This window comes from Palaemon carinicauda, chromosome 7, assembly GCF_036898095.1.
Source record: "Palaemon carinicauda isolate YSFRI2023 chromosome 7, ASM3689809v2, whole genome shotgun sequence".
Taxonomy (NCBI): Eukaryota; Metazoa; Arthropoda; class Malacostraca; order Decapoda; family Palaemonidae; genus Palaemon; species Palaemon carinicauda.
The window spans coordinates 167,490,371-167,507,870 of record NC_090731.1 but is presented as its reverse complement, the minus strand read 5'-3'; the positions used below and the strand labels follow the sequence as shown (position 1 = coordinate 167,507,870).

Below are 17,500 nucleotides of genomic sequence, written 5' to 3'. Positions count from 1 at the left end.
TTCCCCACAGGTGGTAGGTTGGCCAGGTCACCAGCCACCCGCTGATACTACCACTAGAGAGTTATGGGTTCCTTTGACTGGCCAGACAGTACTTCATTGGATCCTTCTCTCTGGTCACGGCTCACTTTTCCTTTGTGTTCATATATATCGAATAATCTGGCCTATACTTTCCATATTCTCTTCTGCTAACCCAACAACACAGATTAGCAAACAATTTTTGGAGCCTTTGTAGTTTAACGGGGACACGCCGAGAAAAATGGACATTGACTAACCCAAACTTCTCCCCCTAACTTGACCTACAAGCCGAGTCCTTACCTTCCTAATGACCTAACGGGGGGGCTAACGCCCCCTGCGACTCTCCAACCACTGTCGCTATCATAAAAACCCCACAAACCCAACCTAACCCAACCTAGTAGTTCCCAGGTCACAACCCCTAGCTGGGGGCAAGCCCCCGGACCCCCTTTTTGGGCTGAACTTTAAAATATAAAATAACTTCATATTATGGTATTTTGGATCATAGTAAAGCACATCTTCCCCATAAGGATAAACGATTGAGCTAGTAATAAGAAAGATATCGCCCTGTCCCAATAAACTACATTCACCCCGAGTTATCTTGTCAGAGAGTACACTCGGGCACACTATTTTATCTTGTTTCTCTTTCTCTTCTTTTTTTTCTTGAAAGTTTTTCTAGTGTTCATATGGAAGATCTAATTTAAGGTAGTTACTGTTCTTAAAATATATTATTTTGATTTTTCATTACGGAGCCTTTGTAGTTTATGGGGACACGCCGAGAAAAATTAACAACTACTAACCCCAACTTACCCCCCTGACTGGACCTACAAGCCATGTCCTTACCTTCCTAATGACCTAACGGCGGGGCTAACGGCCCCCAACCACTATCGCTATCATATAAACCCAACCTAACCGAACCTAGTAGTTCCCAGGTCACAACCACCAGCTGGGGGCAAGCCCCCGGATCCCCTTCTTGGGTTGAACTTAGAAAATATAAAATAACTTCATGTTATGGTATATCGGATCATAGTAAAGCACATCTCCATAAGGAAAAAAGATTGGGCTAGTAATAAGAAAGATATCGCCCTGTCCCGATAAACTACATTTACCCCTTTTTTTTTTTTAAAGCCAGTCACCTACCTTCATTTTTAAAGCAAAGCTACGGTTTTCCAGTTGTAATTTTATCCTTGAAAAAGCCAAAATTTACCAGGGAAACGAACACTGGAATACGACCTAACCTGAGTTTCTCTGCCTAAGCCAGCTTAGGGTGCCATGTCCTTTACTACCTTAACCAACTTAGGGTGCCATGTCTTTTTCTACCTTAGCCAACTTAGGGTGCCATGTCCTTTACCTTAGCCAACTTAGGATGCCGTGTCCTTTTCTACCTTAGCCAACTTAGGATGTCGTGTCCTTTTCTACCTTAGCCAACTTAGGATGCCATGTCCTTTTCTACCTTAGCCAACTTAGGATGCAATGTCCTTTTCTACCTTAGCCAACTTAGGATGTCAGGTCCTTTTCTACCTTAGCCAACTTAGGATGCCATGTCCTTTTCTACCTTAGCCAACTTAGGATGCCATGTCCTTTTCTACCTTTGCCAACTTAGGATGCCATGTTCTTTTTTACCTTGCCACTCCCCAGGATGGTGTATCCTTACCTTAACCTAAGTGTCTTAACTTATTGTTTAGAGGTGTGATAAAAAAAGAAACATTGTTGTCAGAAACAATAGAACAATGGCTTCATTTCTTGATACTTGAAATACAAAATTTTGTGTGGCACCAAACATTATGTTTTTCCCTTAGCATACAACAACTACCACTGTTTGGGCTCTTAACAATGCTGTATATGACAACACAACAAATTATCATTAGCTTTTTTGTGTTTAAAGCAAATGAAAATGGCAGTATATGGAGAATATTGGCAACCAGGGCCCAGAAATATTTTACTGAACCAAGAGGATTGATAAAACCTTATAAAGATGACTAAGATAGGTTTTATACCAAAATGCAGGTGGGTGGTTTGCCAAAATAAGTCGTGTGATAATGAAGAAGCCGCTGATTGGCCATTTACACAATGGTTGCAGTTCGGTTCTTATGATATTAGAAAACAAGACGCTAAAACTGATTATTTTAAGCAAAACCTTTGTTTGGAACAAAAGTTAAAGATAAGAGAGTGTTTTGTCATATATGCAAGTGGTGTTAGTGTTAATATTACCAAAAATTGAGAGTTTCAATCTAATTTTCAATGCTGTCTTTTTGGCAGTGTTCCTTGGTCTGGTTGCTCCTACGTACTTTATCCTGTTCGTAATACTAGGCAGGCAGTTAATTCTAATAGCCAGGCCTTCTCCATCACGAGGCTCAATACTACGCAGTACTCTAGAAGTTTTATTCCAGCTGTGACCAAGTTGTGGAATGATCTTCCTAATCGGATGGTTGAATCAGTAGAACTTCAAAAGTTCAAAGTTGGAGCAAATGCTTTTTTGTTGACCAGGCAGACATAGTCTTTTTATAGTTTATTTATGACATATTTGTTTTTGATGTTGTTAATAGTTTATTATATGACATGTCTGTTTTGACGTTGTTTCTTATTTTAGAATGATTTATTGTTAATTTGTTCTCTTCATTTATTTATTTCCTTATTTCCTTTCCTCACTGGGCTATTTTTCCCTGTTGGAGCCCCTGGGCTTATAGCATCTTGCTTTTCCAACTAGGGTTGTAGCTTGGATAGTAATAATAATAATAATAATATTAGCTTTATTAGGTCAGAGACGTGCTCTAAACTGAGAGGTGCTCTCCCCTAACCTTACTTATGAGGTCATGTCAGAAGGACACTCAAAAATAAAACCATTGTTCTCTGGTCTTAAATAGTGCTATAGCCTCTGTATCATGGCCTTCCTCTTTCTTTGGTTAAAATTCTCTTGTTTTCTCTTTTGTCTTGTTTTTTACACTTGGTGTGATGCAAATACTTGGTAAAAGGACCAGAGATGCCTGAATTTTCATTAAGGGATGAGATTTTCTTTATCATCATTTTTTATCATATTTACAGAACCATTACTTTTTTCCCCATCTCTGTATGTAGACATGTTCTTATTGTAATAAACTTGTATCATTTTGTTTTTACTCTTTTATAGTTTAGTCTTTACTTCTGAGTCTTCTTAAGCTCTAGGGCTTTTAGCGTTCTGTTTTTCTAATTAGGATTAAAATTTTAAGAATGATAATATTAATTAACTTACAAGAGTAGTGAAGTAAATCTTACCTTAATTTTTTTGCTTTTTCCAGACTTGCTGAATGAAACATTGTCCTAATAAACTTGTTATTTGTATGTTATAAATTTTGCCGAATATTGAGAGAATGTTTTTCCACAATATTTAAAAGAGAATTGTGCTGTTTCGTGCTATGACTGCTTTTTATTAGTTAAATTTCAAGTATCATTTGCCAATAAACATGTAATTATAACAATTTTCTTTTTTTTTAACAGAGCTGATGGTAGCATTGAAATATGGAATTGCAAACACAATCCTTTCATGCAACTTGTATTACCAGGTAAATAGTCATAGAATTTAAAGTGTTATGATAAATTAGTTATGTTGCTTAACAGACCCAATTCGTTAATCTTTATCACCCATTTCATGTGATAGAATTTTTTTATTATATTTAACTTAGCCGGTGAATATATAATAGCTGCAACTCTGTTGCTCGACAGACACATACATAAAAAACTCGCGAGCGATCGCTATGCAGGTTGCGGGTGTGCCCACCAGCGCCAACTGTCGGCCAGATACCACTCTCGTATGTAAACAAAACCTTCAATTTCTTCTCTGTCGACGTGTCGACAAGACGTACTTTTACTCGCTGTTGAACCTGGAGTTGTTCCGTAACCGAAATACAAACCACGCTATTTACAAAGGGTATTACTTTTAGCACAGCTGAAATGGCGAGCCATTAGAATTTTAACGAGGGTGTATTACCCCCGCGCTAGTTAGCGGGGGGTAGGGGAGTGGTAGCTAGCTACCCCTCCTCCCCCTCACACACAGGTGAATACTCACTTTAACTTTTGGCTCGGACTGTGACAGACGTCTCTGTCTTGGTCCTCGCTTGGCAGCCATTGTCTGTTTTGTCTTTACTTAATCGCTTACTTTTCTTTTACTCAATATATATGTAAACATGTTTTCATGTTTGTATATATATTTGAGTATAGAAATAAGTAAGTTTCCTTTTCAGATGTGTGTACGATATCTACGTGGAAGCCTCGGCAGTTAGGCCACCACGGCGTATTTTATGGGTGGCGATCGAGTTTGACTTATGTCTTTCTCTCTTTCTCTCTCTCTTGAGGTCGTTCACCCCTTTTACTATGTTTTACTACGCCCTTGTAGCCTAGCTTCCTTTCCGTGTGGGGGGTTGCTACGCCGTACGTTTGTATCAATTAGTTATGAATCTAATTGTAGTTGTTTTTTGTTTTTCAGCTTGTAGAACGATTCCTTTCGGGGTTTTCGTTCTTTCTTTAGTGTTCATTCATTTTTAAATTACATAATTACATAGTTACATAATTATAATTGTTATAATTCTGTTTTGGTTACAGCTCTCCTTCCGCGAGTGTAAGTGGTTGTGAGGGCACGTGCCTGTTGTGTAATTTTGTTCCTTTCCCTCGGGGGATTCCTCTTCGGAGCCTTCCCGGGGGAATGAATGTGTACTAATATTATTTGTTTTATTTTTTTACAGTTACCGATCTAGTTCGTTTCTGTAATATAGCAACGGTGTGAGCTGTTTGGTTGAGTCCTGGGGATTCGGCTGTTGCTGCCTCCCCCCTTGTATTTTCGTCAGGGGCGTGTCTCCTTCTACTGGTAGTACTCCCGTATCGACGGACAGCTCTCCAGTTCATTTTAGAACAGTCAGGAGGCTTGCCTCCTTGGGCGGATAACTTTCCTTCCGAGGGAAGTTTTTCCTGTCCAGGCTTGAGTTTTTCCCCTTTTGGGGGGTTCTTCTCTTGCCTTTTTTTCGTGCGACTATGCGCTTGGTGCTGAGCGGTCGCACCTGCAGTTTCGCTCAAGGGGCTGGGCAACTGCAGGAGCTCCTCTCGGAGGATTGCTCCTTTTAGGTCACTGGCTGACCAGTCTCTTCCACGAAGTGTTTCTCTTTCGTTCGCGAGAGAGTACACTCATAGAGACTCCTCTTCGGAGGTTTCTTCTGTTGCTGTTGGCCTCCCTCGCCGTAAGGCCCACCGTCCGCCTCGTCGCAAGGGCCTCTCATCTCCCTATAAGGGTGCTTGAGGCGCCCTTTTGGATCTCCGTTTGCAGCCTACAACTCCTTTTTCTCGATCTTCCACCTTGGTGCAGATGGACAGCAGTCTGATCTCGTCATCCGACGGGCAACGGTCTTCCCGACGGACAACGGTATGCCCGACGGACAACGGTATGCCCGACGGACAACGGTATGCCCGACGGACAGCGGTCTTCCGACGGACATCAGTCTCCCGGCGGACAACGTTCCCTTCGGGGCAAAGGGTTGCCCCCACGGGGGTTTCTTCCCTTGCGTGTCAGGGTTTCCCTGCGCGCCCTTCTGCTCATCAACGCTCTCCTGTTCGTCAGCGCTTTCAAGATGATCTTCCCTGCGGTTCCTGTTGGTTCCCGTTACGCGCCCTGTGCGCCCACGTTCGCCCTCGCGATCTAGAACTTCGGTTCAGGTCGGGGTCAAGGACTCTTCTTCTTTGCGTAGGCTTCCACGCATAGCCTTCTGCTCGTCAGCGATCATCAGCTCGCCAGCGACCATCAGCTCGCCAGCGATCATCAGCCCGCCAGCGATCATCAGCTCGCCAGCGATCTCCGAATCGCCCACGTGTGTTACAGCCGGCACGCCAACGTTCTCCAACACTTCTGAAGGAACATGGTTCGCCAGCTACTAGCTCACCTGCGCATCAACTGCGGATGCTGATCGCCATCGCGCGACCCTGAACTGCGGATGCTGATCGCCATCGCGCGACCCTCAACTGCGGATGCTGATCGCCATCGCGCGACCCTCAACGGCGGATGCTGATCGCCATCGCGCGACCCTCAATGGCGGATGCTGATCGCCATCGCGCGATCCTCAACGGCGGATGCTGATCACTATCGTGCGACCCTCACCTGCGAATGCTGATCGCCAGCGCGACCCTCAACTGCGGATGCTGATCGCCATCGCGCGACCCTCAACTGCGGATGCTGATCGCCATCGCGCGACCACACACCTGCGGATGCTGATCACCATCGCTCAACACTGCGCATGCTGATCACCATCGCGCGACCCTCAACTGCGTATGCTGTTCGCCATCACGCGATCGCCCACCTGCAGATGCTGTTCGCCATCGCGCGACCGCTAACCTGCGCATGCTGATCGCCATCGCGCGACCCTGGCATGCTGATCACCATCACGCAACCCTGCGCTTACTGATCACCATCGCGCGACCCTGCGCATGCTGATCACTGCTCGCGATCGCTCACCTTCGCATACTGCTCGCCATCGCATGATCGCTCACCTGCGCATACTGCTCGACCAGCGCGTCGGCATATCACAACGCGCCATCGCCAACCTGCGCGTTAGCGCTCACCAGCTCACCACCGATCGCTTGTTGATCCATATTGCCAGCAGTCCTCCTCGCCCACGCGGCAGCGCGTTTCCTCGCCATCGCGCTAAGGCTTGCGTTCGCCGCCTCGGACTCACTCTCATCCACCTGCCCACCCTCACGACCGCTCGCCTGCGCGACCGCTCGCCCGCGCGCCCACTCGCCCGCGCGACCGCTCGCCCGCGCGACCGCTCGCCCGTGCAACCGCGCGACCGCTCGCCCGTGCAACCGCGCGACCGCTCGCCCGTGCAACCGCGCAACCGCGCGACCACTCGCCTGCGCGCCCACATGCCCACGTGCCTGCACGTCTACGCTCATGCTCTCCAATGTTCGCCCACGCGCGAACCAACGGTTTTTTTCCATCGCGCAGACGGATGGTGTTCCGTCGCGCGAACCTACAGTGTTTCTTCGCACAAATGTCGGCTTATTTCTTGCAGTATCCATCGCTCATCCATGGGTTATCGCCCGCCGACCACCAGGAATTCCCGTCGCGCGAGCTCCAGGGCAATTGCGACCACGATTCCCAATGGGGTTTTCGCAGCATGACCAGCCTGGCGAGTTCTTCTGGAGCGTATTTCCAGAACACTGTCTCACCCCGTAAACACAGAGCATGGCACTTGCAAGAATAGGAGAAACTTAAGGGAGATCTGAGCAACACTCCTCTATTCCTGAACCTGGGTTAGCCCTTCCCCGTCATTCCCTGGAAGGATTTTTGGCGGGGGGGGGGGGCTTTCTGTTCGAGATTTCTCCATCGGACAAGGGGTGACTGCTTACCTCTTCCTCTGGGAGCTTACCAGGTTCTTTCCCTCCTCGGTTACGGCCCGAGGTTTGGTTCAAGGAAGCTACAGGAAGATCAAGGGTACTTTCTTCCTCTCGAGCTCAGGCACCTTGGCCTTTCGTCGTTAAGTATCTAACTTGCGGACAAGCTCGATGTTGTACCATCTGGACGCGCTGACTGAGGGCTTCCTTCGGGTGTCTCATCTGTGGAGGTCGACGACCTCAGACACCCTTCCATCCTTGAGAAGAGTTTGTTTGTGCCCAAGGACAGAGACTTAGACAGCTGCTGTGCGGAGTAAATCGACTTCCGGTTTCACTCCTCCAAGGCGCTTTCTTCCAGACTCTGCAGGGCTCCAGCGCTTTTTCTTTCAACCACGTCGGCCTAAGTTATCGGCTACGACAACTGGGACAAAGTGTCCAATTGCAGTTTTCTCCTGTCAGGAACAGATGGCACGGGAGACTCCCCCGGGGGGGGGCATAGTCCTAAAAGGAGTTCACGAACTCTAGGATTGCAGGTTTTTCGCTGGGAGGATGCTTAAGGTTACTCATCCGAATGACAGCTTCCCGATGCCCATTCCCGCATATTCTCTGTGAGTAGCCAAGGATATCGCGCCTGCCGTCTCTGTCAGCGAATTCAGTGTCTCTGAACCTCTATGCCATAGTGTCAGCAGAGTTGCCCGGTTGGGCAGAATGATCCATACCTTAGGCGAAGGTCTTCCTTAGGATCATCGACGGCTTCACCCCCGGCCCCCTCAGTCGATCCTTTCTTGTAAGGAAGGATCTGAGAGGGGATGTTCATAGTCGACCTCTCAGCCCCGATCAAGTTTGTCGAACAAACTTCGGCCAGCAGAATCGATCAGACTGGTAACAAGGCGACAGGACTCCTTAAACCCTGGATCGGAAGGACGGGTACTTTCAGTTTCCATTCCATCCATCTTCCAGGGTGCTCGTCGAATTCAGCCTAGACTGCAAGTATTCCTGCTTATGATGCAGTGTGGCTATCCCGCCGTGGCATAGCAGGTTTGTTTCCCCAGAGAACTCTCCCTGCCTTCCTCTTGGCTGCTCAGGTGCAGGCTTCTGCCTCCTCTGCTGTTTGGAGGGCTAGTCAACTCCGGTAGGCTCGGGTTTCGACCTTCCTCAGCGCCGGGACAAGCTTCCGGATGCTTACCATGAGTGTGGGCTCATGGTATTTTGCTTGGAGCCTTCTCTTCCTCTGCCTCAACATCTGGAGTATCTGGCCATGATATTGAGTCAACCGCCTTACCACATTGGAAACCCCGCTTCTCGTCCATCCAGCGAGGTTAAGCAACGTCGGTACTTGGATGGGTGACCACCTGGGGACGCCAGATTCTGTTACCACATCCTCCGAGCCTTCCTTTCGGTTGACTGTGGCAAGACTGAGGAGAGTCGCAGTACCTGCTCTCAGTCAAGCAGAGCTTTCAGCCCTACCTTGGAACGTTTCCTAGTTCTTCTTTCCTCATTGACCCGTCTATAGTCCGAACGGTCGCCTCAGGATAAGTTCCATGTGGGGCGATCCAAGTTCCGGTGGCTTCAGACAATGTTTAACCGGACTCCCTGGCCCTTTGGGACCAGCGGAACTATTAGACCTGCAATGGGTGTTGACCTATGGAGCCTCTTGATGGTAGTGGATATTCTCGTCCTTTCCCCACATTCTTTATGCGGTTCTCGGACTCGTCAAAGGAAAGGGGGGGGGGGCATGTTCCGGTCCAGGCCTATGGTCAAGACCTGAAGGATACCTCTCCATCATTCAGGCAGGCTTAGGGGCCTTAGTCTGGCCCCTCTTCAGATCCTACAGCTCCTGCCGAGTCTCCCCGTTGCGCGTCGACTTCATTCTAACCAGCAGGGGACGCATTTTCACACCTTCACATCTTGCAGTAGAGATACCGGGATGATTGAGATTCTCTCAATACCACCATCGTCTCTCTCATTCCAGGCAGGGGAATGTTTCTCTCAGACTATCCGAGCAGAGCCTCATAGAGAGAGTGTACCTAGGGGTCTTTGACCTTGGGTAACCAGCAAGTGCTGGTCTGGGGGACCTGATCGCGACAGCTTGGAACCTCAAGCTTCCGCTAGTCTTCCCCCCAGTCTCAGACCCCGAGACACTGGCAAGATGCATTCCGGTGATGGTGGGACAACTTCGACGCCTGCGTCTTCCCTCCTTTTTGTCTGCGGACAATGGGCCTCAACAAGACCAGGTTGTCTGTCAACCTTTCAATGGGAGAGCTCCACTGGGACTACGCGCAGAACGGTTTCTGGACCCTCTGCTTCCCCTGACGGAACTCCCGGGAGAGCTTCTCCCACGGCGCAGACTACTCAAGCAACCACACTGCGACATCTCTCCCGAACCGGGGCGTCGCTTCGGCTTCATGCCTGGAGACACTACGCTTCCTCCTCTAGAAGAGACAACCCGCTACAGTCGCGGTACGGAGGTCGCGTCATCTGCGATAGTCATCCACAGGGGTCTCCCAGGCAAAGTGAAGAGTCTAAGGTGGTTGGTGCCGTGGGAGATATACCTCTTCCCTTGAGGCCTCTTCTCCAGCAATAACGGTCTTATTGTCTTTCGGCGGGAGGAAATTCCTTTCCGCTCTCGGCAATGAAGCCTGTCGCTCAGCCTTTCCCTGACCTTCAGGCTTAAAGGAATAACTTTTTTCCTGCCCGCTGGATCCATCCTCGCTCATGCGAAGCTACGATCGTCCCTGCCCTAGTGGGAGGAAGACCTCCAACTTGGAGCATGGCTCGGACTTTTAGACCTTTAAGAGATCTTCTCAAGACCCTTTTACGACAGGCCTCGGATTGTTTTCCGCCTTGGGTCTTCTGCTCACTCTGGCCACGGCCAGTGTGTAAGCAATCTTCTTGGTCTCTTACTACTCCCCCCCTTTCTAAGGAAGAGGGGAAGGCAACACTCAGGCTCGCTCCTGAGTTGTTAGCTAGACTCAGAATCTGAGGGTCCCGGCCCTTCGGTCCGATTCATTCAAGATTTCGAGTCTCCATTCTGTGTCTGATGTCCCAAGACCTTCTCTTTCTTGCCAGTAAGGAATCGAGAGGTTAGCGCTGGGAACAGCTGCAGTTTGTCCTCAGTTGCAGCCGATTTGGGAACACAAGGAGGACATGGGGGGAGAGTCACCAGTATACCTCTTCAGCCCGGACTCAAGGACATTCATCTCGTCCTGTCTTCAGACCCTCCCCCGTCACGTCGCCCTACAGCACGATGTTGGATACATCGCAACGTCCCTCGCCTTCGAGTAATACTACTCTGTGACGCAGGTGCTACAAGCTGGATTCTGGAAGCGTCTGATGACCTTCGCAGCCCAGAAGATGGACTGAATAAATCAGAAATTCAAGTTGAGGTCCACCATCCACCTCAACAAATAGATAAAAAGAATACAAAGAAAATCACCAACGTTAAACCCAACATAACAAGACCACCTCTGAAGAAACCTACTGGTAATAATGCTACATTAAAAACTTCTAATGGGAAGACCTCATCCAAGATGTCTTCCAGAAATAATCCATAGTTTTCTCCTCCATTTTGCAATGGAACTGTCAGGGTTTGAGGGCGAAATATGAAGAACTTAAGCTCCTAATTCATGAGCATTCCCCCATAATTGTATGTCTACAGGAAAGTATGCTTGATTCTAACACTCCTAGTCCTCGAGAGTATGTTAGCTATAGAACACCATATAATCAACAAGCAGGGAGCCATGGCGGAAGTCTCATGTACATTCGTCGAGATGTTCCCCAAATACCCATGTCTATACGTACAACCCTGCAGGCAGTTGTTGTACAAATTGATATAGGGAGAAAATATACAATATGCTCTCTGTACTTACCTCCAAATGATAATATTTTATATGATGATTTAGCAGAGGTCATTCAACAACTCCCTCAACCTTTTCTCTTACTGGGAGATATGAATGGTAGACATCCTTTATGGGGTGATGTTTTGGCCAACACAAGGGGCAATATTATCTCATCAATTGTGGAGAATGAGGATGTGGGACTCCTTAATACAGGAGAGCCCACACACTTCCATGTTCAGACAGGTACTTTGTCATGCATTGACCTTTCAATTGCAAGCTCTAACTGCCTTCTTGATTTTGATTGGAGGACATTAGATGATTGGCATACTAGTGATCATGCACCAATCATTATAAACACCAACAAGGGTCCGCCTTTGCAAAGATCGCCACGTTGGAATCTAGACAAGGCAGACTGGGTTAAATTTTGTGAGCTAAGTGAAATCGAAGGGAGAGCAGAACAGTTTGAAAGTGTTGATGATGCCATAGACCTACTGAATGGAACTCTTCATACAGCAGGAGTCAATTCAATTCCCAAAACAACAGGGTTATTCAAACGACGACCAGTCCCGTGGTGGTCTTCAGAACTAACTGCACTCCACAGAGCCACAAGAAGATCTCTAACACGATTGCGTAGACGCAGAACTGATGAGAATTTAATAATGTACAAGAAATGTAGAGCACAGTTCCGTCGTGCCATGAAAGAAGCAAGGCGCCAGTCATGGATGTCTTTTGTTTCCTCTATTAACAGTAGAACACCACCATCTTCTGTGTGGAGGAAAGTAAAAAAGATAGCTGGCAAATTCACCCCCAACCCACGACCAGTGTTGAAGGTGAATGGCCAGTATGTAACTGAAGCAAATGAAGTTAGCAATGCCCTGGCTAATCATTTTTCAAATGTATCCAGCAAGTGTGAAGGAGCCCCTGGTCACCAGTATAGGAGCACTGAAGAAAAGAAAATTTTAAATTTTGCAACAAGAAGGGAAGAGTCGTATAATTCTCCTTTCACTGAAAGAGAATTTGATTCCGCACTTGCTCATTGCAACGATACAGCCCCTGGACCCGATGGAATTCCATATGCAATGATTAAACATGTACATTTTAATACAAAGCTATTTATTTTAAGCATTATTAATAGAATATGGCATGATCATAGCTACCCAAGTGTTTGGGAACTAGCCATTATTTTAGCCTTTTTAAAACCCGGTAAAGACAAGTTTTTAGCAGCAAACTATCGTCCTATTGCATTGACATCTTGTTTATGTAAAATCATGGAGAAGATGGTCAATGCAAGGCTGATATGGTACCTTGAAAAGAAAGGTATTTTATCACCGATTCAATGTGGATTCCGAAAAATGCACTCAACGACTGATGTGTTGATACGACTTGAGTCATCTATTTGTGAAGCCTTTGCTTCCAAACAGCACCATGTTACAGTATTTTTTGACCTTGAAAAGGCATATGATACCACATGGAGATATGGTATTCTTAAAACCATTCATGAATTGGGATTGAGAGGAGAGCTGCCACTATTTATTCAGGCATTTCTTTCACGTAGAGTTTTTCAAGTGAGAGTGGGGGAAACTCTATCAGAGAGTAAGTGCCAGGAAGAAGGAGTTCCTCAGGGTAGTGTGCTGAGTGTAACCCTTTTTGCACTAGCAATTAATGGGATATCCTCAGCCATTCCCCAGGATGTTCTCTCAACACTATTTGTGGATGATCTCTCAATATCATTTGCTGGCACTAGAATGGCAATGGTTGAGAGAAAAATCCAACTCGCTATTGATAAAATTATCCAGTGGGCTGACATGAATGGATTTAAGTTCTCGACAAGTAAAACTACCATTGTCCATTTTTGTCGTATCCGGGGAGTACATCCAGATCCGGATATATACATTAAAGGTCAACGGATACCATGTGTATCGGAAACCAAATTTTTAGGTTTGATATTTGACTGTAGACTTACATGGGTTTCTCACCTAAAAGCGCTAAAAGCTAAATGTGTTGAAGCTCTGAATATCTTAAAAGTATTGTCCCATACATCATGGGGGGCAGACCGCAATACTATTTTAAAATTATACAAGGCCTTGATTTTTTCCAAAATTAGTTATGGTTGTGAGGTATATTCTTCAGCCACCCCAAGCCGGTTAAAAATATTAGACTCGATACATCATGCAGGTATTAGATTATCTACTGGAGCTTTTAAAACCTCGCCTATCCCAAGTCTCCTTGTTGATGCTGGAGAGTTACCTCTAGACCTTTACCGAATGTCTTCCATTCTTCGGTATTGGTTTAGATTGCAAAGACTCCCTAGCTCTCTAGCCTTTCAGACTGCAAGCCTTGTAAGACACGCATCATACTTTGAGTTGCACCCAAAATCTCCTCAACCTTATGGCTTTCGGGTGAAACGATTTTTAAATAGTCTGGATATAATTAGAAATAAGGTACTTCCATTCAAGGTATCATCAACGCCTCCATGGAAATTACCTGACATATCCTTTTGTAAATACTTTATTGGAGTTAAGAAGAATATGACTGACTTAGAATCCAGGTCTCTTTTTATGGAACATGTCGAAGAACATAGGGGATCGACTTTTATATATACTGATGGCTCCAAATCTGATGCTGGCGTTGGATTTGGAGTACATAGTAATGATTTTAATTGTAGAGGTGCACTTCCTCTAACAGCTTCCATATTTACTGCGGAACTGTATGGCATATTAACCGCTATAGAGAAAATAGCTTTGGAAAAGGAGGGTAATTTTACAATTTTTAGTGATGCAAGGAGTGTTCTTCAAGCTTTAGAAGTTTTTAATTCTAGTAACCCTCTAGTTTTAAAGATTTTAGAATGGCTTTTTATTATTGGACGGAAAGGTATAACTGTTCGATTTTGTTGGGTTCCAGCACATGTAGGTGTGTCTGGGAATGAGAAGGCAGATTTACTGGCGAAGAATGCGGCATCCGAGTTGCTACCAAGGAGGTATCCCATTCCATGTAACAATCTCCTACCTTACATCAAGAAATTGGTTTGTGATAAATGGCAACAGCTCTGGGACAGTCAAGATGGCAATAAAATGAAGGAAGTAACAAATATCATATCACCTTGGAGGTATAACATGATTCCCCGAAAATGGGAGACGACTCTTTGTCGTCTCCGTATTGGTCACACACGGTTGACACACGAGTTTCTGCTGAAGGGCCAACACCAACCGTATTGCGAGGACTGCTTAGTACCTTTAACAGTGAGGCATTTGTTGACCGAATGCCCTAATTTTACTAACTTAAGAAATAGATATCTGTTTGAGGCTCGAGGTGAGGATGGCAGGTTTATCCTTGCCAAGATTCTTGGACATGATGTGTCTTACTATGCGAGCGGAATTTTTAGATTTATTTCAGAAGCAGGTCTTCTGAAAACTATTTAACTATTTTAATGACTTCTTAATTTTTATGGTTTTAATCGAATTCTCTATTAATTTTCATATACAGTAAATGGTATCGGCGTCAATGACCTTAGATGTCAGGATGCCAGAAAACTTTCAATCAATCAATCCTGCAGGGCGTGACCCACAGGAGTCGATATGTTTTCTATCGCTCTGTGGTGGCTACACAACAGCTGGTCTAACCTCAGGCTCCCTTTTGGACAGGTAGCAGAAGGTTGAGGGCATTGTTATCAGGTTTTAGTCTGCATGAACGAAAGAAGTATGTCTGGCCCTTACTTCTTTCTTCATCATCCCCTCTACGGGGAAGCAGCATCCTGGTCTCTGCATAGCTGACCTCGAACCTCTGCAGGTAAACCATGCTTCCTTGTGTTCCGAGTATTGAGTCAATACTGTCGCGTCCCCCATACCCTGACGAGGTGGTATTGGGAACGTCCTAACCCAGAGTTCCTTCTGGAACTCCAGGTCAACTGCCTAGGACGAGTCACACTTCTTCCTTCACACACAAGCTTACGTAGGCCACATGGTTCCTTGCGGAGCAAGGAACTTGTGAGGTGGACTCCTTTTCTCGAGTGCGACTCACTCGGATTCTGAGTCCCCGGGTAAAGCCAAAGCCAGTATGGCTGGGGACTTTCCACCCTTCCTAAGGGATAAGTCACCCTTTGTAAATAGCGTGGTTTGTATTTCGGTTACGGAACAAATGACAAATTCGAAGATAATTTGTATTTTTCCTAACCATACAAACCTTAGCTATTTACACATATTTGCCCGCCAGCCCTGTCCCCCAAAACAAGTCCTACCTCTAAGTGAAAGTGAGTATTCACCTGTGTGTGAGGGGGAGGAGGGGTAGCTAGCTACCACTCCCCTACCCCCCCCGCTAACTAGCGCGGGGGTAATACACCCTCGTTAAAATTCTAATGGCTCGCCATTTCAGCTGCGCTAAAAGTAATACCCTTTGTAAATAGCTAAGGTTTGTATGGTTAGGAAAAATACAAATTATCTTCGAATTTGTCATTTTTCCCCATCATATTTGGTGAAGTACTTTAATTTGGTTTGAGCTTTCGAAGTACAGGTGTTTTTCTTCAAATAAATCCTCGAACTCGTTTTTGGATAGATTTAATTTTTTATGACAAAGAGAGTATGGACTTTCTTTGACTTTTAAATGGCCGACCCTTCCCTTAGACGGAAGTGTGTTTAGGCTTTTAGCAATTATCTTATCACGTTATAAATTAATTATAGATTTTCCTCTATATATTTTATATCTCACCGCCTTTATTAGGCCTCTTCGATTAACTTTCCATTTATAATAAACATAAAAATAAATTTTAATGATTTGTTTATATGCGACCTTTCCTGAGAGTAGGCGGTCCTAACTTGGAAACCGAAGTTAAACAACGTTGAGCCCTTTCAATCGTAAATAGCTTTTAAAGAACTAATGATTTAAAACTTTTTAAATGAGTATTTTTTAATAAATATTTTATGAAAGATTTTCTTTGAATAGTCTTCGTACTGTTTCAAAGATGAACTAACATTTAGTTTATTTATGCTACGCAGTTTGCGCTCTGTCGTTACGATAGAGAGAGAGAGTATCACGGTTTCACTTTGCAGAAAGAGTAAATCGATTCTGACGTTTTGTTCATTCTTCTTTCAAAGCTTAAATGTTTTAAATCCTATTTTAAAGGAACTTTTTAATTGAAAAACCTTTCAGTTTTTTCCTTTGGTCAAAAAACATGTTTTTTTGACGAAACGTAAGTGGGCTCTTCTCTTAGGTGCGAAATCAAGAGAGAGAGAGAGAGAGAAAGATAGAGACGGAGGGAGAGAGAGGAGAGAAAACGTTCCGTTCAAGCGGGTAACGTTGTTCTCGAGTTACTCTCGTCCCTAGTCTCTGTACGGGGAGAAAGGATAAAACATTTTTAGTTTTTCATTCTCGTCCCCAGGCAATGTACGGTGAGAGATTGAAAACGTAGTTTTGAATGAACTAGTGTTTAGTCTCTTCCCCAGCCACTGAATTTTTTATCTTAAAATATGTTTACTGTTTTTTGCTGGTATTAATGTGCTTGCATTATACGACTGATTTCGCAATTACTACCTTTTGATGAGGGTAGAATTGCGTGCTTCAGGTAGAAATCAGTAAAAGTTTCGATTTCAGTGAAATAAGTGCAAAACAGAAAATCGTAGTGATAAAGTGATATTGCGCAAAGTGTTATCAGTATTGCGACCGAGGGTTTGTCTGTTCGTGCCTGTCGTTCGCCTAGTCCGGGACCTCTTGCAAGCTCCTAAGCCCAGGGGAGAAGTAATGTCGTACGACTTATGGGTTCGAGAGGCCTTGATCAGCGAACAGACGTTCCCTCTATGGTATCGGGTGTATCTTACCAAGATCACCCCTACCATAAGGCGAGAGAGACGATTTTCTCCTCGTCATCCGAAGGCTTTTCGCATAAGAAACCTGAAACAAGGTTTCGAGGCCCTTAAGCGAAAGTCAGTCCTTTCAGGACAGGTCCAGCGTCCTGGTTGTAGCCATTAGGACAGCTCTGACCCTATACAGTCATCGGAAGACTGCTCGCCGCCTAACAAAAGCGCAACACAGACTCCGAGAGTCTTTTTGTTGGCAAGGTTTTGCGGTCACAGACGTTACCCTCGTCTCTTACCGCAACCATTTCCGTTGATCCTAAATGGGTTGTACGGCAAGACATGCAGAATAAGCTTGCCTCCCTTATGGAAGACTATTCTGCCGATAAGTCCGTTGAGCCTAGCCGTTTATCTCTTCGAGATCCTGGCTTTCAGCCACCCTAACGTTCCTTTGTGCGTCCTGTTGACGTTGGCGTAGCTAAGTCACGTCAGTCAGGTTGTTTAGAACCACACTCG

General features: G+C 45.5%; 1 protein-coding gene across 2 annotated transcripts in view; it reads left to right on the top strand.

Annotated features, from left to right (window-relative positions):
* The window catches only part of l(3)72Dn (UTP4 small subunit processome component l(3)72Dn), a 58,736-nt gene that overhangs the window by 384 nt on the left and 40,852 nt on the right, over window positions 1-17,500 (top strand). The window contains exon 2 of one of the 2 annotated variants that reach the window (XM_068376409.1): window positions 3,487-3,551. The exons of the other annotated variant lie outside the window; for it this stretch is intronic. Coding sequence (XP_068232510.1) covers window positions 3,487-3,551 — 65 coding nt within the window. The remainder of the gene's footprint in view (window positions 1-3,486; window positions 3,552-17,500) is intronic. 2 annotated transcript variants of the gene reach the window in all.